The sequence below is a fragment of the Saccostrea echinata genome, unplaced genomic scaffold (assembly GCF_033153115.1).
Source record: "Saccostrea echinata isolate AGI-Se365-2 ecotype Australia unplaced genomic scaffold, CSIRO_AGI_Sech_v1 ptg000030l, whole genome shotgun sequence".
In the NCBI taxonomy this organism is placed as follows: domain Eukaryota; kingdom Metazoa; phylum Mollusca; class Bivalvia; order Ostreida; family Ostreidae; genus Saccostrea; species Saccostrea echinata.
The window spans coordinates 32,624,908-32,635,529 of record NW_026889779.1 but is presented as its reverse complement, the minus strand read 5'-3'; the positions used below and the strand labels follow the sequence as shown (position 1 = coordinate 32,635,529).

Here is a 10,622-nt window from a genome sequence, read left to right as displayed (position 1 = left end):
TAAAAGGGAATTTGTTAGTTTGTACTTTGTCGTGTTTTAGACTTACTATTTCCGAATTCCGGACATAATAGACTTCATCATCCCATCAATGATGGCATCATTTCCAATAAATATTTTTTTTTTTAAAAAGATGTCTAGAATTTTTATCTTTCTTATCATCCAAAATATGTTCCCTCGAAACTTAGAAGAGTGTCTTATCTAAAAATAAAGATGGCAGCCTCCATGTGGAAAAAAATAAGAAGTTCTGTTTCAAGAGATAATTTATATAGACTTGTTTTTGATCCACAGCTTGCAATTTTTTCTATGTGTGCCCTCCTAATAGCTGAAATTGCTGTAAACATTTTAGTGATTAACAAGATTAAATGTAAGTTTTCAATCAGCATCTGAGTTTGTAATATACAACAGCTGTGCAATGTAAGAGGAGTTTTACAGAATTTTTAGTTAACACGTGTACAGTTAAGCCAGTCCTACAGTGCATTCTTTGTACTCTTGAAACAGATGCTTTGAGATAGGCTTATAATATGTTGACGGTGCGACCGTTGGGGCGAGCGCATTGTTCACTTCATTTTAAGATCCGCCTCTTCAAACCGCACGAGAAATTTGGAACGTCTAAACTGTGACGTCACATGACGTCGTATGTTAGCTGCATTTCCATAAACAAAGTTTAAAAAGTGCAAATATTTTAACAAAGAACGTTTAATCTATCTGCATGCAATAGCCATTAAATTAAGGTGAGTTTATTTTTTGTGAAATTTTAGTTGTTGTCACCGCGTGAACGAAGTTAGCAGCGAGAACAAGAAGCGATGCATTGTGGGTCAGAATTACTGCGGAAAAAAATTCTATTGAATGAATGTGCAGTAGTCCGAATTTTCTCTTCGCCCAGGCGTTGTCGTTAGAGCTCGCAGTGACGAGCGGCGCTTCGCGCCGCTCGCTGGGCTCGCTATAATTGTCCTCCATTCCATAAGTTTTTACATAAGTATTAAATTGTTTGCCATAATTTTTGGAATGTGTAAAAAAAATTGTCGATTCTTTTCAGAGGTAAGGGCGAAACGATTACACGTGTAAATGGCGACATTTCAATTAAATGCTCTAAACGTTTACAAATTGAGTAAACGTTTACACGAAGGTCAAACGTTATCAATGTCTATCAGAAGTAAAGATAAAAACAAACAAGTTGCTTTATTTCATATTTAACAAAGAAAACAATTGCTTTCTGTTTTAATCAATACCAGTAACATGTTATTAAACAAAACTATCTAAAACCCAAAACCGTCTAACATATTTAATTCCGATTTCCGAGTAGCAAATACTAACGATGTTTTATGATTTTATTTTATTTTTCCAAGTATAAAACTTGATTCACTTTGATTAAATATATATAATACGTTTTCACAAGTCTTTGAATACCGTCAGCAGATCGAGGTTTACTTAATTCAGGATTAAAAGATCCATCTTTGACAATGCTTCTTCTACATCTGGTATGTAGCCAAACAAACAAACTATTAATGCAATATTGGGTGACGGTATAGAAAGTGATTAAGTTTTATGCACTTCAAATTCTTTCGTCATAAAAACCAACAAATAAAGAGTTATAACAACTCATACCTACATTATAGTGAAAGAATGGAGTATTAAATTAGTGTTTCATGAGTAAGTAGCCATAAAAATTCAACACAAAATAATCTCCCGTTTAAATGGTAATGTTTCGTTTACTGTTGTTCGTTTGAACATTTACAAAATTCAGTAAACGTTTCACCCTTATTCAAAGGGGCTCATCCCTTCATAGTTAAGAGTAGGGGGTGGTCAAAATGTAAGAAGACAAACAGTCCTTGGCAAGCCCCTGTGCTCTACTTGCAAAAATTAATTGAGCTTTGTAATTTCAGAAAAAAGTATACCCTTTCTGAAAGAAAATTGTCAGTCATTGCAATTGTTAGGGTGAAGGCAGTCTAAGCTTCATCAAAGGCAATCTACACATATCAAATGATAGAACTGCCAGTTTACTAAGATAACAGGCACGTAGCAATGGGGGGGGGGGGCTTCCCCCTTTTTTCCAAAGACTTTTTTTACTATTTGAAATGTTAATTGAAAGGGCCGGTTGCCCCACCCCCCACCCCACCCCACCCCTTCCCCCACTTTTTGTTGTAGGAATAGTCAAATTAGTGTATGAATAAAATTTGGTACTGAAAGAAGTTGGAACCTTCCCCACCCCCGGCTGCCCCCCCCCCCCCTTTAAGAAACAATGCTATGTCCCTGGATAATGATGTAAAATTTCTGTAATTTTTGTTCAGCCTGCATGTGCTTAGTTCAATTTCACAACATTGTTATAAATTTTTCTTTCTCACACATTTTTATTACTACAAAAATATTTGTAGTTCTAATCTTATGACTTTTCTTAAACTTACTTCTTCTTCTTCCCATTTATTGCAAACCACTGAAGTATTATCGCACTCTACTTATTGCTGACTCAATTCTTATAACTTAAGGAAGATTCCAGAGTTAATGTTATCACTTAAGTGAAAAAATGAATGATGTCATTAATACACAAAGCACACCCAAAATCCTCTTCAATTTACTACATGTATAGTCACAATCATAAATTATGCACTTAAGTCTGTAAAATGAACAGATGAAAGATATTAGTTTTAATCATGTAAAAAGAGCTATTTGGTCCATAATTTACATTTAATGGATCAACTAAACTTGTACATATAACTAAAAATATTTTTCTATTGAATAAAATACTGTATTTTAGATACTGAGATAGACTGGAAAGCTTATATGCAGGAGGTGGAGGGTGTGGTGAATGGAACATATGACTACATCAAGCTTAGAGGAGACACAGGACCCTTAGTGTAAGTAATATATTCAGAGGATTGTACAATCAAACCCTAATATCTCAAACCCAATGGGACTTAGAAAAAACTTGAAAATATCCAATGCTTTAAGATATAAAGGTTAAAAAACATAAAGAAGAAGTGATTGGGACTTTTCATTCACTTCGACATATCCATGGTGTTCAAGACATCAAAGTTTGAGATAACAAAGTTTAGCTGTTTATGTATAGTAAACATTGAATGGATGACCTAAATTGATTTGAATATAATTCCTTAGTTCTGATGTACTCTATTCAATTTAAGAATTTTATTTTAAAAACAAGAAATGCATTTAGATAAAGATCACCAGACAAAAGATTTAAGTTATGAGTGAAGCAGTGGAAAATTCAAGCACATAACAAGCAATTATAACAAAGACATAAATTCTAAATGATAGACATGAATAAATAATGGATATATAATAGAATATATTCCAGGTCCCTTGAATTTCATTGTACATGTACACGCAAGAATTAACCATTAGTCATTTGTACAATATGTACTGATTTCTTGTATCTCAGCTTTATTCTTATGAAACTTTGATATCTATAGACCTGTTGAAAAAAAACTCTGAGGTGTCAGATAGGAAGTTGATAATGGAATTAATAAAATTTATGAGACTTCTTTAATTAAATCCCTTGTGTTCAGCATGTCATTGTTTGAGATACTATAGTCCAACTGTATGTACATGAATACTTGGTTCTCTTGAAATTTATGAGACTAATAACTGACTTCTTCAAATCCCTTGTGTTCAGCATGTCATTGTTTGAGAGTATTATAGTTCAACTGTATGTACGTGAATATTTGCTTGATCATCTTTAATCATGAGTACACTGTTTTCTGTTCATTTTCTGTGATTTTTGTTTATTTTATACAGGTATCCTGCTGGTTTTGTGTATATCTACCTGGCCCTGTATTATATCACAGGTTACGGCCACAATATCAGACTAGGACAGTATTTATTTGCGGGGCTTTACGTACTATCACTGGTGGTCCTGTTTGACATCTACAGGAGGACAAACAAGGTAAAAATTTACTCAAGTAAACAGTATGTTTCCAATGAATATGCCACTGGTCAAAATGACCATGTCAATTAATATAAATGACAATTAAAAATCTAAAAATTAAAATGTTATAGTTATAACATCCACAGATATGTTGCTGATAAACCTTAAACCCTAGCCTGTTACTGATGATCTCTACTCTCTTACTTTAAAATAAAGGGAAAACACTGAGTTATACAACAAAAGAATTTTTGATTTTTAGAATGTTAAAATTTATATTTTTTCCTTAAATAAAGGCAGTATTTCAGCAAAAAGCAATTTCCAGAACTTTAAAACAAGGCAAAATAACTTGCGTTGAAGAATATTTATACTATAGTCATAAATATTAAATAAGTTGATTTTATGATTACAGTGTCAGTTGTATAATGTTGTTGTGATATTTTAAAAAGCAGTCTTTTTTCGAATTTTTTCCTAACATTTTAAAACACAATTTGTTATATGCTGACACTTCAACTTAAGTACGTGCAGCAAAACAGCCTCAGACTTATAGCAAAGTGCCAGGGAGGAACAACTGATTTAAGGAATCACTGTCTAGTTTGTGACAGTGATTCCTTATATTTCCATTTCATTGTGAAATAGAATTGTAAATTCAGATTTAAAAAATGTTATGTAATACATTTAAATTACATGAGGCCTCCGATGTCAATTTCAATAGTCCCCGCCAACTGACGTCAAACACAAAGACAGCCGCACGAGATTTACATGCATATGATATTAGGCCTCCTTAGCTCCTGACTTTTCTCTTTGTGAAATTTACATTCCGGTAGAATTATCAAGAAATCAACTCAGCTTTCAAAGTTATCACAGAGAAAACAAATAGAAGTGGAAATATTTGTTTAAAATGTCATTAGTTATATCCTCAAAGTTCATAGTATGTTTTTAAACTACAGAGAATGATAAGCATGCATTCATTATAAGTATCTTTGCTGTAACTGTATTTTTTTTTGTCATTTTAGGTCCCCCCTTATGTCTTTTTGTTTATGTGTTGTGCCTCCTACAGGATCCATTCTATCTACGTCCTGCGACTGTTTAATGACCCGGTAGCCATGTTCTTTATGTATCTAGCTGTCAATTTCTTCCTCAGAGACAAGTGGGGCATTGGCTGTCTGATGTACAGGTAAGTAAATCCAGATATCATCATGTTTACATTAACTTGCAATTGATTAAGTGGGGATAACTCTTGTAGCCAATTGCTTCAATCATTTTATATTTTCATGCCCCGTCATCAATATTGCATGTTCCGTAGTATTTGTCCTGTCCACCATCCATCCTTCTGTGGTTAAGTTTCATAGAAATTATTCAAGAAATTTTTTAGTAAAATTCATACATTGAAACATTTAAGTTGTATTAAATTTTTTGATTAAATTCAATTCTTCCTTTTGGTACTTTTAAAAAGAAATTTCTCTTCTGTTTTGTAGTTTGGGTGTGTCCATCAAGATGAACCTGTTACTGTTCAGTCCAGCTGTACTTATGTTGTTAATGGTCAGATTTGGGACACTGAAAACTATCTGGTACCTTACCATATGTGCTGCTCCTCAGGTATCATTGTTTACATATAAAGAAAAAATTGTAGAAGAATTTCTGAACATTTTTATTTTGCACTTTTTCAGATTTAAAATTAATAAAATAGTATTTTTTTGTAGAATGAATAAAAAGTACTTCTTAAAATCAATGTAAACTGAAAGTAAAATGTACAAATTTTGTTAGAAAATTTATTAAAGTTTTTATGTCATTATCCTTTATAATTGTAACTTTTTATAAAGATTTTTTAAAAATTCATTGATTAAGTAATCTCTAGTTTACTGATGGAAAGCATGTCTTTGAGAATTCACATTATTGATGATGCCTTCTTGTTTTATCAATAACACATTAAATGTGACTGGTTTACTGATGCAGATAATGCAAGTCAGACTTCAGAATACTTCTCACACACAAACAATTCCTGGTTTGTGGTTTTTTAGCTCACCTGAGCTGAAAGCTCAAGTGAGCTTTTCTGATCACATTTTGTCCGGCGTCCGTCTGTCTGTAAACTTTTCACATTTTTGACTTCTTCTCAAGAACCACTGGGCCAATTTCAACCAAACTTGCCACAAAGTATCCTTGGGTAAAGGGGATTCAAGTTTTTTCAAATGAAGGGCCACGCCCTCTTTCAAGGGGAGATAATTGGGAATTACTGAAAAAATAATGGCATCATTTAAAAATCATCTTCTCAAGAACCATAGGGCCAGGAAAGATGAAACTCATGTGGAAGCATCCTTAGGTAGTGTACATTCAAGTTTGTTCAAATCATGACCCCCGGGGGTAGGGCAGGGCCGCAATGGAGGATCAAAGTTTTACATAGAAATATATAGGAAAAATCTTTAAAAATCTTCTTCTCAAGAACAGCAAAGCCATGATGAGTCATATTGATATGGAAGCATCCTCAGGTAGTGTAGATTCAAATTTGTTCAAATCATGACCCCCGGGGGTAGGGTGGGGCCGCAATGGAGGATCAAAGTTTAACATAGAAATATATAGGAAAAATCTTTTAAAATCTTCTTCTCAAGAACAGCAAAGCCATGATGAGTCATATTTATATGGAAGCATCCTCAGGTAGTGTAGATTCAAGTTTGTTCAAATCATGACCCCCGGGGGTAGGGCGGGGCCACAATGGAGGATCAAAGTTTTACATAGAAATATACAGGAAAAATCTTTTAAAATCTTCTTCTCAAGAACAGCAAAGCCATGATGAGTCATATTGATATGGAAGCATCCTCAGGTAGTGTAGATTCAAGTTTGTTCAAACCACGACCCCCCGGGGTAGGGCGGGGCCGCAATGGAGGATCAAAGTTTTACATAGAAATATAAAGGAAAATATCTTCTTCTGAAGAACTGCAAACCATGATTAGTCATTTTGATATGGAAGCATCCTCAGGTAGTGTAGATTCAATTTTGTTCAAATGATGACCCCCAGGGGTAGGGTGGGGCCCAATGGGGGATGGAAGGTTTTACATAAGAACATATAGAAAAAATATTTCTTCTCAAGAACAGAAAAGCTATGTTGAGTCATATTGATATGGAAGCATCCTCAGGTAGTGTAGATTGAAGTTTATTCAAACCATGATCCCCGGGGGTAGGGCGGAGCCACAATGGAGGATCAAAGTTTTACATAGAAATATAAAGGAAAATTTCTTCTTCTGACGAACAGAAAAGCTATGTTTAGTCATATTGATATGGAAGCATCCTCAGGTAGTGTAGATTCAATTTTGTTCAAATGATGACCCCCAGGGGTAGGGTGGGGCCCAATGGGGGATGGAAAGTTTTACATAAGAACATATAGAAAAAATATTTCTTCTCAAAAACAGAAAAGCTATGTTTAGTCATATTGATATGGAAGCATCCTCAGGTAGTGTAGATTCAAGTTTGTTCAAATGATGACCCCTGGGATGGGGAGGAGCCACAATGGGGGATCAAATTTTTACAAAGGAATATATGGGAATTTTTTTTTTAAAATCTTCTCAAGTACAAAGCCATTTGTTATATTGACATGGAAGCATCATCAGATAGTTTAAAATTCAAGCCCCCCCTTCCCCCCCTCGGTCTTTTCAATACTGAACTGATTGTGCTTTTGCCTAGCCAATGTGCTCAGGTGAGCGATGTGGCCCATGGGCCTCTTGTTATAATCCAGGTTGTGTTAGCAGTTCCATTTCTACTAGAGAACCCTGTTGGTTACATACTGATGTCATTTAACTTTGGTCGTCAGTTTTTCTACATGTGGACCGTTAACTGGAGACTGATTCCAGAGGAGCTTTTCCACAGTAAATATTTCCAGTCAGCTCTACTCATCTCACACGTCACAGTTCTCATCTTGTTTTTCTTATTTAAATGGAGGAGGTTAGCATACATTGCATCAAAGGTTTCTGATTTTCAAACTGGAATGCTCCGAGTCATATTCCAAGGCCAAAATTAAAAACTAACATATAGATTTATTTGATCTTTTAGAAGTCATCCTTTTTTTACATTTATTTAAAATTGAAAAAAAAGATTTCATGTTTACTAGATATTTGTTAAAGTCTGTGAATACATATTTTATATGCTTCCATTTTCTATGCTGATTTTGTCGTACTTTTTTAGGTTATATCCAGGTGTCAACTTCAGCCTCTGGATGAAAGAGTCCAACACAACACTATCTCCAAATCATATCCTTTTTACATTCGAGGCTATAATGTATTAATTGGATTGTATGATATATGCTTAATTTTGAATATTACATCATGTAATTTAAAAGAGCAAAGTAAGTTTTATTTTACAAGTTAAATTATTGTCTTTGATGTGTGCTAATCCCATACTAGACATACCAACACTCTCTCTTCTATATGATGTACAGTACACTGTGAAATCTTTTATTTTTGTTGGGGTGTAAATTTTGTTATTTTATTGGTGTGATTAGAGACCAACAAAATCATCCTCCACAAAATAATAATATTTCAAACTACAGTATCATGCTTTTTCTTCAACCACAAACTCAAATCCCAATATTTTTCTCCAAAAACCATGAATATTTGCCCCCTGAAAAATAAATGATTTAACAGTAATCCATGACCTACATGTGCATGCACGTTGCACTTTTTTCTCTCCTTGACAGTGTTACAGATATTACTTCCCCTATTTACAGCCAATCTGATAGGGATGAGTTTTAGTCGGTCCCTTCATTATCAGTTCTATGTCTGGTATTTCCACACACTTCATTATCTTCTCTGGTCAACAGCTCAGCCTTCCATTGTCAAGTAAGTCATCTGATACAGGTTAGATGTATAACAAGCTTATAAGGATATGGTTTAAAATAAGATACAAGGTTGAAAATGTTAACTTTATCTTGTGTGTTTTCTTTAAGTAGACTTGATTTTATTAGCTACTACAAGGATTAAAAAAATGTTGTCTCTTTACAATTCAGTATTTCTTACAAAAAACAATACTGGCTGATATACAATGTAGGGTTTTCTGGAATTCAGTTTGTCAGACCAGTGTTTCCTTCCTTTAGTATAGATGTAGATAAATATAAAGGAACAAAGTGGTTTCAGCTCACTAAAATATGCTTTAATTCACTCATGTAGACTGTACATAGGAAACTTTAAGATTTTGGATTGCTTTATGAAAAACGTTTATTTCAGATAACTTTGCCTTTTCTTGTTTTCAGTATCCTGGTATTGGGTGTGATAGAGCTGTGTTGGAATACATATCCTTCCACCATACTAAGTAGTTCCCTGTTACATATGTGTCATGCTGTTATGTTATATGGACTTTGGTTTTCTCCAGATTACACACCAATGGGCAAAAAAAAGACAACTGCTAAAGTGAACTGATTATGGGAATTGTGCAATACTTTACCAAAAATATTAAAATAAGATTTATGTTTAATATGATGTGTTCAGATGTGCCATGAATTATATATTACTATACAAATTATATAAAGTTTTGTGCCTGTTTTTTAGCTCACCTGAGCCGAAGGCTCAATTGAGCTTTTTTGATCGAAAGAGCCATAGCTGCCTTACCGACGACACGGCCGACTCAAGAATTTAAAAGGAAATCACCTGTTTCTATTTATAGATATACTGTACCTTTTCAATTCAAGAGCAAACTATCTAATATGATTTGAGGACGAGTGTTGCAAGTATGTCAAATGACAATCAATTTAATTGTTCAATACTCTAATTCTGAGACAAAAGATTTATGCAGAAAATCAATAAAAATAAAACAAGTTGCTATGAATTTGCAGACTTTAATAAAATAGTTAAGGACTGTCTTTTCCCGAGATACTTTCAAAGTGTAATGTGTATATCTTTCTGAAATTGTGTATGTTATAAAACATAATAAAGAAAAACGTAGAAAAGATACACAAAGAAAAATTTTTAAAAAAAAACATAAATGGAAAAATGTGGGGCTCGAACTCGCAATCACCATATTTACATTCCAGCAATCATACCGCTGCGCCAACGAAGTCATTGATGTGAAGTTGATAAATTTAAGACAGATTACTAAATCTTACGATTATATGAGAAGAAAAATTTAATATATATTTTAATCATTTTCAATATGAAGACCACCTTTAACCAAAATTATCTAAAGGGAATGAAGTGCAGGTATATCCAAATAAAATTATTCAAAAGTTGTTTTTCTGGTTAAGGGTGGTCTTTGGCAACAGTTTGTCATCGTTAGGTGGATACCTCAATATTTACTATATATTCTATACAAACTGGATAATTTTCAAATTTATCATATGAGGGAACTATTAATATTTAAATATCATTATTGTGTGATTTGGTTTTACGCATGTATAAACTAAGACTGTATGACAAAATTTTGGTTAAAAAATGTATTTAAGAAATCACTAGTAGAGTGGGCGAAAATGCCTATCAAATGCGCTATGGCTCTTTGTCTGTTGTCGTTGTTGGTGTCGTCATCATTGTTGTTGTTGTAAACTTTTCACAATTTCATGTTCTTCTCCAGAACTACTGGGCCAATTTCAAGCAAACTTGGGTAAAGGGATTCAAGTTTGTTTAAATGAAGGGCCACGCCCTCTTCTAAGGGAAGATATTTACGAATTAGTGAAAAAATTAATGGCATATTTTAAAATCTTCTTCTCAAGAACCACTGAGCCAGGAAAGATGAAACTCATCTGGAATCATCCTCAGGTATGTAGATTCAA

General features: G+C 33.6%; 1 protein-coding gene across 1 annotated transcript; it reads left to right on the top strand.

Moving 5' to 3' along the window:
* Positions 1-206: 206 nt before the first annotated feature.
* On the top strand, positions 207-9,402 carry LOC133196733 (dol-P-Man:Man(5)GlcNAc(2)-PP-Dol alpha-1,3-mannosyltransferase-like). Its single transcript, XM_061332594.1, has 9 exons — positions 207-364; positions 2,753-2,852; positions 3,751-3,898; positions 4,894-5,054; positions 5,356-5,476; positions 7,605-7,810; positions 8,051-8,116; positions 8,569-8,703; positions 9,114-9,402. Exons 1-9 carry the CDS (start codon positions 211-213, stop codon positions 9,277-9,279), a joined length of 1,257 nt encoding a protein of 418 aa, XP_061188578.1. The 5' UTR covers positions 207-210; the 3' UTR covers positions 9,280-9,402.
* Positions 9,403-10,622: the final 1,220 nt, after the last annotated feature.